The 13,416-nt window shown below is 33.2% G+C and overlaps 1 protein-coding gene across 1 annotated transcript; it reads left to right on the forward strand.

Moving 5' to 3' along the window:
• Window positions 1-10,137: 10,137 nt before the first annotated feature.
• LOC149170122 (uncharacterized) lies at window positions 10,138-10,893 on the forward strand. Its single transcript, XM_089425453.1, has one exon. It carries the CDS (start codon window positions 10,138-10,140, stop codon window positions 10,891-10,893), a length of 756 nt encoding a protein of 251 aa, XP_089281579.1.
• The last annotated feature ends 2,523 nt before the right edge of the window (window positions 10,894-13,416 follow it).

Below are 13,416 nucleotides of genomic sequence, written 5' to 3' on the forward strand. Positions count from 1 at the left end.
GATATGTTCATTTCTGATGGGAGTACAACAAAGAAATTCACACTGTGTCCACCAAAAAAACAACAATAGAGGTTGAAAATGAAGAATGTATAGATGATGACTTCGATATAAGACCAATCTTTACTACTTCACAAATAGATGAAGAAGATCAAATTTTATACTTAATGGAAAATAATGAATCTTCATCATATTGTGAATCTAGTCAGAATTTTCAAGAACAATGCAATATTGAATATTTATCATCCCGTCAACTATCCTTGCATTCTATGGAAAAATTTGGCAATTGTATAATTGAAATATTTCAAGGAAAAACTTTGAATATCAACAATAATTTGGAATATTTTCAAAAGAAAGAGTGAATCAAGGTGTTACAAGAACATTCATCTTCTTATGCATGGGAATATACTGACATAAAGGGAATTGATCATAATACTTGCATACATCATATCTACATTGAAGAAAATTCCAAACCAATTCGACAACCTCAAAGAAGAATGAATCCAAATCTAAGGGAGATTGTTAAGGAAGAACTACAAAAACTGTTGAATGTCAATTTTATCTATCCAATATCAGACAGTCAGTGGGTTTCACCCTTAGTAATTGTTCCTAAAAAGAATGGAAAATGAAGAGTGTGTATTGACTATAAGGAATTGAATAAAGCCACTTTAAAAGATCACTTTCCACTCCCTTTCATAGATCAAGTTTTAGATACATTGGCAGGAAAGAAATATTTTTCATTTTTAGATGGTTTTAGTGGGTATAATCAAATTCAAGTAACCCCAAAATACCAAGATAAAACTACCTTTACTTGTCCATGGGGAACTTATGCTTACCGAGTACTTCCTTTTGGACTATGTAATGCTCCTGCAACATTCCAAAGAGCAGTATTAGGCATTTTTCCTAATCTAATTCATGATTGTGTGGAAGTGTATATGGACGATTTTACAGTTTATGGAAATTATTTTGAAGAAGCTCTTAAAAAATTGGAAAAAGTTCTCATTAGATGTAAAGAAGAAAATCTCTCATTAAGCCATGAAAAATGTTTTATGATGTTTACTGAGGGACTTGTTTTAGGACACCATATTTCAGGAAATGGAATTAAAGTGGACACATATAAAGTAGAAGATATTTCTAAATTATCACTTCCAACTTGTCAATGAGATGTTAGAAGTTTTATTGGTTTCACTAGTTATTATAGAAGATTCATAGAAAACTTTACAAACTGCTCACAAAAGACTATGAATTCAATTAGAATTATGATTGCCAAAAGGCCTTTGAGTCATTAAAAGAGAAAATCTCTGAAGCACCCATTCTTAGAGGACCAAATTGGAAATTACCTTTTCACATTTTGATTGATGCTTCAGACACAGCTTTAGGAGTTGTACTAGGACAAAAAGACTTAACTCCATATGCCATTTATTACACCAATAAAAATTTGACTCCTACAGAGTTAAATTATATTGTCACAGAGAAGGAGTTTTTAGTTGTTGTTCATGCCATCAATAAATTCAGACATTATATTACTGGCTATGAAACTTTTGTACATACTGATCATTATGCAATTAGATACTTAATGAATAAAATAATTACTAATAGCAAAATCACTATATGGTTGTTGTTGCTACAAGAGTTTAACATTACTATTTTGGATCGACCTGGAAAACAAAATACAGTTGCTGACTTTTTATCAAGGATTCAAAATGATAACAATGACATGCATGTAGAAGATAATTTTCCTAATGAATATATTTTTGCAGTATCTACTAAATCTCCATGGTTTGCAGATCTTGCTAACTATTTGGCTATAGGAAAATTACCATCATACGTGTCTCCTCGAGAAAAAAGGAAGATAATTCAAATTAGTGCACCTTATTCATGGATAAATGAAGAATTATATAAATCAGGAGGATCTGATCATCCGAAGGTGTGTTGCAGAAGATGAAGTACCAGAGATATTGAAAGTTTTTCATGATGAGCCATGTGGAGGAGACTTCGCCGACAAAAGAACTTCTTACAAATTCCTTCTCTTAGGATACTAATGGCCTTCCGTTTTTAAGGATGCCAGGGAGTATGTTAAGAGATGTGATAGTTGTAAAAGGATGGGGAAACTTGTTCCTTCTGGTGATATTCCTCTACAACCTCAGGTACTTATTGAGCCTTTTGAAAAATGGGCTTTGGATTTTATTGGTCCAATCAATCCACCATGGAGAAAAAAAAGGTACATTCTTGTTTGCACTGATTATGTTACAAAATAGGTAGAAGCTAAAGCACTTCTTTCTGCTATTGAAAATGTTGTAGTTTCATTTCTTTTGGAGGATATATTTACTTGTTTTGGTGTCCCAAGAGAAATTATAATAGATCAAGGTACTCAATTCACATCCAAGTTGGTACAGAAGATGATGGAGGAAATCAAAATCAAACATCGGAAGTCTACTCCATATCATCTTCAAGCAAATAGATAGGTGGAGTCCACCAATAAAGTCATTGAACCAATTCTCACCAAAACTGTACATTTGCATAGAAGAGATTGGGTAGAAAAGCTTCCAAAAGCTTTATGGGCATGTCATACCACATGGAGAAATACTATAAGGCATACTCCTTATGAGCTTGTTTATGGGAAACAAGTCCTATTTCCTATTGAGTTTCAAGTCAAAACTTTCAAGACAACAGTCAAATTGGGTCTTGATCTTTCAGAGGCACAAAAACAAAGAATGGAGCAACTGAATGAACTTGATGAGATAAGACAAGATGCAATCCAAAGAACCAATCTAGTTCAACAATAGAGATCCAGATGGCATGACAAATATATCAAAGAGAGAAAGTTCCAGCCAGGAGATTGGGCATTATTGTTTGATTCAAAGTTCAAAGATTTCCAAGGGAAATTTCAAACTCATTGGCTTGGGCCTTATGAGATTGAAACAATCTTTGATAATGGTGTAGTTAGGATCATAACTATTGATGAAGAAAGGACCACTTTTCTTGTGAATGGTCATCGACTGAGAATCTATCATAAGCCATTGACCAAGGAAGAATTTATCAAATATTTTCAAGATCATACTAATGTAAAGTTGGTGAAGAAGGATTTTCATTCTTCCCCAACTTGATCTCCAAAAATATTTTTCTTTCTGAAAAATAAAAGAAAAAAAAATTTTAAAAATAAAAAATGTATAAACTTGAAAATCAACAATGGTTGGCATGTTTATATAGAAAATCTAAGGTGAAAATCAATTTTTGATACCTTAAATTTTCCTCATACATGTTCCAAACCCATTTTCTTTATATCCCACTCTTTTCTTTTCAGAAATAAAAGTAGCTACAGAATTACTGAGTTTCTGCAGCTCTAACAAATTTCTGTAGCCAATTTGACACCAATTTCTGATGGAATAATTGAAATAAGTGATTGACTCCCTCCACTACAAAGCACTTGAAGACAATATAAAGGACAACAACCAAAGGTTAGAAAGCAATAATTCAAAGGTATGAAACTCTTTAATTTGATAATAGGGATCAAAAACATTAAATGTATGAATCATATAGATATCATACTACCAAAATTCAAAATCATTGTTACTAAGAGTTGATAGTATCATGTCAAATCAGATCTGAACCACCATTCACTCCTCATCATTATACTTACGCTCCACCCATATCCAAATTTTATTAATCCGATCGCCCAAATCATGCTCGTTCATGCTCTCAATGGTTATATTTTGTCGCACTTCTTTATACCCTTACCACTTACACTTCCATCATTCACACTCTCATCCTCATCACTCTGAAACCCTCTAAAACCCTCCTACCCTGTCAAACAAAACAGTCTTGAGACAAATCTTCTCATCCATGGGGGTTATAGTTAGAACATAACCAACAGGGAGAAAAATTTTAGAAGGATATCCATAGACAAGAGAATTATTGCAGAAAGCGCAGTCGCTGGAGTTTGTGGAGAAATTTGATGGTTTCCACAAAGAAGTAACCAAATATTTCACCAAAGCTTTTGATGGGGTGGAAGTCGAGATAGGGGACATAAAATTTACAGTAACAGAGTCCTTTGTTGCCAAAGCCATTGAATTGCCTCGAATTGGAGAAAATTGGTTTCAAAACAGAGGTATTGAGAGGGAAGATTGGAAGGTTTTTGTGAAGAACCCTAGCATGGACACCACCATTTTTAAGAAAGGCATTCCGAGCATAGCATTGAAAAGTAAGTGGAGAAATTTACTTTTGATAATTCAAAAATGTGTTACTTGTGAAGGGAGGTTTGGATGCATGTTTTTCTATCATATTTGACTGATGATGAATTTTATTGAAGATAATGAAAAAAATCTTCCATACTTCTTACTTAATAGTCTAAGGAAGATGTCAGGGAATGTTCAAAGGAAAATTCAATTTATAGAGAATACCATGTATCACCATGGTCTTGTTAAAATCCTTATTGAATTTCATCTTAAAAATATGGGTGATAATTGGGAAATATTTTTAGTGAGGAATCATTTTAAGGAAGATACTCAAGAACAACCAAGTAGCAACAAAGCCAAGAGAGGGAGAAAAAGAAAAATTGAAGAACCAGTGGAACAAGAACAATAACAGCCACAAGAGTTATCAGAGGATGACATTCCTCTTCCATAAATTTTAGAGAATATAAACAAGAAAAATGTTAGAAGAGAGAAAGCCAGCAAGGAAACGGAGGGCACACCCAAAACAAAAAGCCTAAGATAGAAAGGAAGAAAGAAAAAATTCAAATGCCTCCTGTGACAAGTTTAAGAAGAAGTACCAGACTCAATCCAGCAATAAAATAACTTCCTTCAAAAAGTATGGAGCATATCGACTTAGAAGCAGAGCAAGATTCAAGGGTTTCTCCCCCAACTTTTATCTCACCTCCTCAGAGTTCAGAACGAAGAACACCTGAAATTGATCATGTACAACAGGAAATTTATGATTATATCAAGTCCCTAGAGAAAAGAGACACGACAAGAACATCAACTTTAAATCAAGAAGAAGTCCAGTTTAGTAAACCACAAGAACCTCCAGTGATAAATGTTTTAAAACAAGAAATTTTTGAGTTGGAGACACTAAACAAGTACATTCAGAAGGAGAATCAAACCCTAAAGGCATAGAGTGAAATCCAAATATCTAAGAGTGATAATCTTCTTTTACACCTAAGTTTGTGGTATAAGAAAAATAAGAAGTTGAAGCAGAAAAACAAAGCTCTACAAAGACAAGTCATAAACTTGAAGTACAAGATTATCATGAAAAATCCAAGGATGGAAGTGGTCAGAAAGAAAGGGAAAAAAATGAGGTTGGATGTACTTGCAGAGGTCTCAAAAGAAATGCACTAATTAAAAAGGAGACATCAGTTTTGTGTTTTTCATGAAGACATGCAAAAACCTCAACATGGGGGAATGTAGAGTCTCATGACTGTTTTGTTTTTGACACTTTTTCATCCATTTTTCCTCTTTTCATCATCACTATCTACTCAAATAAAGCAGTAAACTATAGATTTTGACATGGTAAGGTACTCATATGTCTTATTTTTCATATTTATTAATGAGCCTTATTATTAAGTTAAAAGATTGCAATAGCTACAGAATTAATATGATTCTGCAGTTGTTTCATGATTCCGCAACTATCTCCATGGTTTTCCAGATTCCAATATGCCAGCTAAGCAAAGAAGCACATGGGCAGATGGGGATTGATATCCTCATGGATCTCCTCCTATTCGCCCGAGCCAAATCATCAAGGAATTTGCCCAGTGGCGCAATCAAAGAAGAAGGTCAATACGTGGATAAGCAGAGCAGCGAGAATTCAAATAAATGACGACTCTCTTATTTGCTTTCCAAATAGCAAATCATAGAGAAATGTTATTACTCTGTTATAAATGAGAATTCAAACTAGGATTGTTTTAAGTTTTATAAGGCATAAAAGTTTCAATCTGTTGAGCACAAATTCTATATATTGTAGCCTTTGCACAATATAATGCCATGTGGATAATTGTCTTGCATATTTTATGCCATAATTTATTGATATCGTTGCAATATTCATGCATGATTTTTAGGATTTTATGCATTTGTTTTTATTCTCAAGCTTTGTAGGAAAATTATTCAAAAATAAAATCTTTGAAAATTAAAATCTTTTAATTTATAACTGGTTTGTTTGACCCTGGTCCCTAATCAAATTTAGACGTTGTCCTAGTTAGCCATTGGAGGCTCTGCTCAAACTATTTAACAGGCAAAGATGGATCTGATTTTTCAACTTGTCTTGACGATGAACCACACTGGTTGGTTCGAAACGCGTAGAAAATGATTTTCTGAATGTGATTTACGCCGAAATTTCTTCTTATAATTGTTATGGATCACAGAAGCCTCAATTCAATCTTTGAAAGTAGTTCACACATAGGTAAATAATAGATTTTCCCCATGAGTTACTTCCCACAATAATGGATAGAAAAAAAATGTAAATAAATATATTTACTAGGAATTACTTCTCACCATTATTTATGTTTTTGTTATGTAGGAATAAAACTGTAATTATGTAGAGTTATTATTGGTTACTACCTACTAAAATTTATGCAAATCCTTATGTCTAAGCAAGCAATTAATATATCCATTTCACATCTCAATTTATTAATTCCCACCAAAACAAGATTATAGGATTCAATTTGATTATTGACCAATATTAATTTATCATTAACCAGTATAAATTATAATTATTTATGCAATTTTTCACAAATATAGATGACATTGACTAAATTACCTTACAACATTTGTTAATTTTCAAAGTGAAAAATAAAACCATACCAAATATGGTTGTGATATTATTTTATTTTATTTTTATATGATTGTTGTACTTTTCAACGTATACATGCGCACCAAGTTGTTTCTGTTAAATATGGAAGAGGACATCCATGCAGGGTTGGGATTTGATAAGAAAAATGCACAAAGGTATTTTTCCCATTATATACATTTAAAAACTTTACATGATTGTCTGTAGCGATGTGTAGTGGAGTTTACAAAATGTACTTTGAAAGGTTTATTTTTTCACAACAACGTCATTAATACTCTATCTCAAGATGCTAAAGGACACGATCCACCTGAACCAACAACATGTCAGTGTCACTGAAAGTGTGGGTTCTTTTATGTTCATTTTCATTTTCTTGTTATTATCCCATGTTGATGAGGTCAACCCTCAAGTTACAATGATAACGTAGTTGTTTGAACATGGTGTTAAGCTTTCAACCCTGAACCTTGCCAACTGTGTCATCCCCAAAAGAAATGATTGCCTTACTGTACAATGCAAATCCAACATTTGAGTGGAAAAGTTAAAATATTCAGCCCTAACTAAGTATCAAATAAATACATGCCCTAAGGATTGTTTATCTCTCAATTGTCTAAGAATTTTTATAATGTAGTTGCACAAAACAGGTTTTGGATTCATATATGAACTACTTTTTTGAATGTTTATTGTTAGATTCTAGGTTCCAGACAAGGAAACATAACAACATATTGTTGCTAACAATACATGCTCTGTGTGCATCTATTTGAATTAGCTTTGCATTGGTATATTTTGAAACATATGAACCACGTCCACAACAACAAACATCGTGCAAACCAATGCCAACATCCAATACATGAAGATAACCTACCACAAATCGAAAACATAAAGTCAATAATTGATATTATAATTAACATAAGGAGACTACATAATTTCATATTATGTAGCTTCCATCAAAACTAACAAACTAAACTTGTCCTGACGATGAACCACATTGGTTGGTTCGAAACGCGTCGACAAATGATTTTCTATGTGATTTTGCCGAAATCATTCTCACAAACACAAATAAAAATAATCAAGCATACCTTCCTAAACTTCTAGCCTGTCAATAGACAATTGACATCATATTATTTAGCAGAAATTTGACCCTGAGAATATGAAGTTATCACTACTTTGACATTAGTATACTTAATGTGAGTATTTGATGAGTGCAACTTTTCCTCCAATCCAAAAGACTTATTATCCTTTTGATTTTCCTTAAGTTGATTCATCATTCTTAATTGATCATTGTCCTGTTGAAGTTGTTAGATTCTAGGTTCCAGACAAGGAACCATAACAACATATTGTTGCTACCAATACATGCTCATCGTGCATCTATTTATAGAGATTCAATGGTATATTTTGTATTGTGATGAGATTCTAGAAATTATTTTTCTAGCTTATTTCAAGGAATGGTAAGATTCCAAGGAAGGGTAAGACACCGAAAAAAAATATGATAATGCTTTCATCACCCCAACAAGGGAAGAATTCAAGAAAATAAGGGCACCAAAGTGACACTTGAAGGCAAATCCAGGGGTATTTGAATTTGAATTGGAGTAGGTGTAAAGTTTTCTTTGAATTTGATCAGAGTATGAGTAAAGTTTGCTTTATTGATTTTTCCAAATCGGAAGTATGTTCTTACATGTATTTGTTTTTTATGCTGTTTGAAATCCACATGCTTCATTTAATTTATGAGGAGGATATTCATATTAATAGGACATATATAGATCATATCTCATATATACAAATGTTATGGCATGTTTGGATCAAGAACATTTGATTTCAGTCTTCTGGATATTTATTATAAGTGTCTCATGCAATTTCAAAAGAAAATTCATGATTCAATATGAGCATTTATGTGTTATGGTCATTTTAAAGGGTAATTTTTAATTAAATATTTATTGGTGAAGGGTTAATTTATCAAAACATCACTTGTGAAGGGAAAAATTTTAAACATGTTCCTTACCGGGAGAATAAAGACCCAAAAAATCCAAAAAAAAAAAAAATTGTCAGACTAGTAGGAAAGAATCCAAATTCCAACCTTGCATCCGCCATGCATAATTTAAGGGTTGTAATCCATTTCCCATATTTAAGATTTGTTTTTAAAGTATTATTTGATTTTTGTTCCCTCGTGGGAGGGAAAGGTGGTTGGTTCATTGGAATGTTAATTTAAGGGTTCTAATCCATTTCCGAGATTTAAGATTTGTTTTTAAAGTATTATTTGATTTTTGTTTCCTCATGGAAGGTAAAGATGGTTGGTTCATTGGAATGTTATCCCCTCCACGTAGTTTGAATATCTTTGGTTTGTTATGATAAGGCTCAAGGAGTAGGCTCTCCTTTATCTTTGGAGTCTGGACTCTTCTAAGTCATAAGTTTATGGTATATATATATATGGCTTGAGGGTTGTTGGATATACTCTTGGTGTTGAGAGTATGTTGTTGGCTATATTGATGTTAACAGTATGTTGTTTGATATATTCTTGGTGTTATAGATTAGTCAAACAAATTACCTATTAATTGTGACTAAAAATATATATATCATTTAATTTTTAGATTCACAACCCTTGGGGCATGGTGTATATCTCGAAACCTTTGAGATGTGCCAAAACTCTATAGAACAAAATTCTAGATGCAAAGAGTTTTAAATCAATATTTTAAAACTCTTTAAAGATAATAAGTATAGATAAAAACTTAAATATTATTTTTATTTTATTATTAATCGTAAAATTTAAATTTTAAAAATGATGATTTTAGGGGATATTAAATTGATGTATAATTTTTTTGGGTTTGTGAAGTAAAGTTATCTTTATTTATTTTTTTGTTATTAAATATATATATTTTATTTATTCAAAATTATAATTTAATTATTTAACTATAATATATATATATATATATATATATATATATATATTAAATTTACATATTTTATAATTTAAATATAATATAGATTTTTTATATTATTAAATTTATTTATTTTATCAAAAAACATGAAAAATTTAAGGGTTTTACAAGTGACGGGGAGTTTTTTTAGAAACATTGTGGCAAGACGAGTCTCAGGCAATTCAAATTTGTGGAGTTAAAGTTTTTAGGTTTATCAACTATTGATTTAGTATCACATGGTCTCCAACAAATTTGATGTGTTTTGTAGAACAGAGTTGTCAAACTCTTTCTTATTGTTGAACCCGTGAACGTTTTGCAGGGACCTGTGCAGTTGTGAGAGTTAGTTATTGTTGCTCCTCTGTTAAAATTACCAGAGTCCATAGGGCTGTTGAAGAAGCTAGAAGTGAAAATTCAGCGTAAATATCTTGATTTGAGTTATCGCTATAATTTAACTATGTCAAGCGACACACTTGCTAATATCAGCACGCTTGAATACATAGATATTTCTTATTGTCCAAAAATTAAAACCTTGCCTCCCCAAGTCGCCCGTCAAAGGTCCCTGCAAAACTTACATTTCTTGGGTACACACTTCGAAGAATTGCCAGGTGCCATTGGAAATGTCATGGATTTGGAATTTCTCGTTATAAAATGCCCTTTCCTGGAAATGCTGCCGTCTTCGTTGGGTAACCTAACGAACTTGAAGGAATTGATGCTCTGGCATTGCAAAGCCTTGAAATGTTTGCCGGATTCTGTTAAGCTGTTGAATCATGTGATAGTTTATGATTGTGCGTTCAGTGAACTGTCCTTTAAAAGGGTTGAAGGAGAAACAGAAATATTAAGACAGTCGAAAGGCAAAGGAATATTGAATAATTTGGACTCTTCCATTGATAGGTATATGCCTCGGCTCCCAGTCCGGATCAACAGAGAAAGAGAAAAATCAAGACCGTCGAAAGGGATCAAAATATTGAGTAATCTGGATTCTTCCATTGACAGGTACATGCCTCGGCCTCCCCTCCAGATCAACAGAGAAATACAAGAGGTATCAGTTCCCAGGCTTCAGCATCTCCTCGTTGAGTCTTGTAATGATCTGGTGGTGGTTGGAACATTGCCAAATACTCTCATAACACTGCAACTGAAACTCTGTCATAATTTGAGAAAAATAGAAGGGCTTGGTAGTCTTACAAAACTTCAAATGCTGGACATTAGTTAGTGTACAGAATTGGAGGAGCTGCCAAGTGTTGAAACGCTGTTATCATTGTTGGTATTGGATGCATGTGGATGTGTTAAACTGAAGAGCATGCGGGGGTTTGCGCAGCTCAAAAAGCTTCGAGTGCTTGATGTTTCCGAGTGCTCTGAGTTAGAAGAACTTCAAGGTGTGGACCATTTGTGTTCTCTGGACATGTTCAATGCCAATAAATGTCCCAAACTGCAGTGGGATGAACAGATGCCGACACGATTAACATACCTCCTCCAAGCATCTTCATGGCCATGGCCATCACGACAGGTTATGTGTATGGCTCTTTTGCTTATAACATTAACTTGTAGTAATCCTGCTTTGCCATGGCGCTCAAGACAGGTCATGTATCTGGCTATTTTATGCGTCTTGCATGGTTTTGCAATTAATTAATTAATGATTATTTAATCTGTGTGCTAATTTGAATTTTTTAATTAATAATTCCTTGGTGTTTGTATTTTTTGAAGTCTACTGAACGATGGTAAACGTGCGACATAAAACTTATCCCGTGGTTAACTCCAAACGGCCATGGATTGTATGTTTGGAAAAGGCATTGAAACTTCCTATTTGACTAAGTATTTGAAATGTAACAGATAGAAACCTATAGTGTTATGTTTCAGAAAATGACTAACATATATAACTTAGTGAAAAAACCGATGTCCCACTTCAAAAATAGAAGAAGCTTATGTAAATAGGAAGTTCGCCGTACTCTGAAAAATGTTGTTTGTATAGGTTGAATATATTATCACCCCATTTTGATAAATGCTTACCTTTCTGCAATATCATTTTGTTCCTTGTATGTGAAAGAAGTTCACCTCATGAAACTATCAGCGTCCATATTCATTGGATCCAATTATTGATACCATTCTATAACCCTTTTTGAATTTTCATATATATCCATACTCTCTATAGACAGCCACTTTGCAAAATATAAAACCCCATAAAGTTATTACCTCCACGGATATCTTCACATATATCCACGGGCTGAAAAGTTCTCAGGGATCCCCATATTTAAGAATTTATGATCTCCACGGATATCTTCACATATATCCTCTGGCTGAAAAGTTCTCAGGGATCCCCATATTTACAAATTTATTGTCGTCATAGAGTTGCTAATGACGAGAAAGATGAAGCTCGTTATAATTATAATCAACATTTCTTCCGCCAGAATTGCTTATCGCGATAAAGATAGAGCTCGCTGTCAGTTACAATAACCATTTCTTCAACAATATTTTTTGTTTGCGATCTGTACTTACCACAGGCTTAAATATGGTTTACATGAAGATTCAAACTCAGCGAAATCACATGATAAATATAATAATAGTAACTCTGGTTAAGCCTCCGGGCTTCTCTCTCAATTAGAGAGGGAAGTAGTGAATAATTGTTCTTCATGTAATTATGCTGGTGCTTTTGTTGCTCTTCATTGGAGCGGTTTATTTTCTTAGCTGGAAATGGCCTCTCTTTGGAGAAAATCTGTTTCATTGGATGTTTATTTTGCTATTTATGAATACTCAATTGAGCAGTTTCTGGTTCAGATGGGAGAGGAAAAGAAGCATTGAACTCCTCTTTCATGTTTCTCTGCTGTCTTTGTTGGACCTCCCGATTTCATCTCGGTGTGCGAGGGCTTGTCCAGTTCGGAGCTTTCTGTGAATCATTTCTGGATTTTAAGGGATCTGTGGAGAAATTGCAGGCTCGGGGATTGAAAATAGTCCTCAACATCCAGCTCTGTTTAGGGGTTTGGACACTTTCAGATTTATGATGGACAACCGTGAGTTGCAGGAGTTGAGGGACCCATGAGGAATCTATTCAGGGTAATAGAACTTTCATGTTCACTGCTATCGCAAAATTATATGTGACAGTTTCAGATTTATAATGAGTTACCATGAGTTGCAGGGTTTTAAGCACACACGAGGAATCGATTCAGGGTAATAGAACTTTCATTTTCACTGCTGTTGCAAAATTATATAAAATTGATCCACAGGTTATAAGTCTGTGCATGGTCCAGCTGAAGTGTCATATAATTTTGTAGCAAAATGCAATATGTTGAGAAATATGGTAATAAACTTGAACTGAAGCCTCAAACTTGATGCAATCAACTATTTTTTTTTGAGGAAACAACACTTCATTTCATGAACATTATGAAGCCTCAAACTTGGTGCAATCGACTATTTTTTTAACGAGAAAAAAAACCCTTCATTCCATTATAAATAAAAGAGAAAATACAATATCATGTATTTCAGATTCCATGCTATTTTCTAACCAGCCCAAATACAATAAAAAACCTACATAAATCTTATCTTCTGTCCTTTTATCTTCTATGAAATTCTTAATATCTATCCTTTTATCTTCTATGAAATTCTTAATATCTAGTCTTCTATCACCTCTAGAAATACCTGTTTATCTATTTTATAAATTTTTTTCCACTTTGTTCTTCCATATTAAAAAATGGTTACCTCTTCATTCTGTATCCATACAAAAAGAGAGCATCAAAGATAAAGT

The sequence above is a fragment of the Pinus tabuliformis genome, chromosome 4_2 (assembly GCF_031772625.1).
Source record: "Pinus tabuliformis cultivar Carrire ecotype Pingquan chromosome 4_2, CPIR1, whole genome shotgun sequence".
NCBI lineage: Eukaryota > Viridiplantae > Streptophyta > Pinopsida > Pinales > Pinaceae > Pinus > Pinus tabuliformis.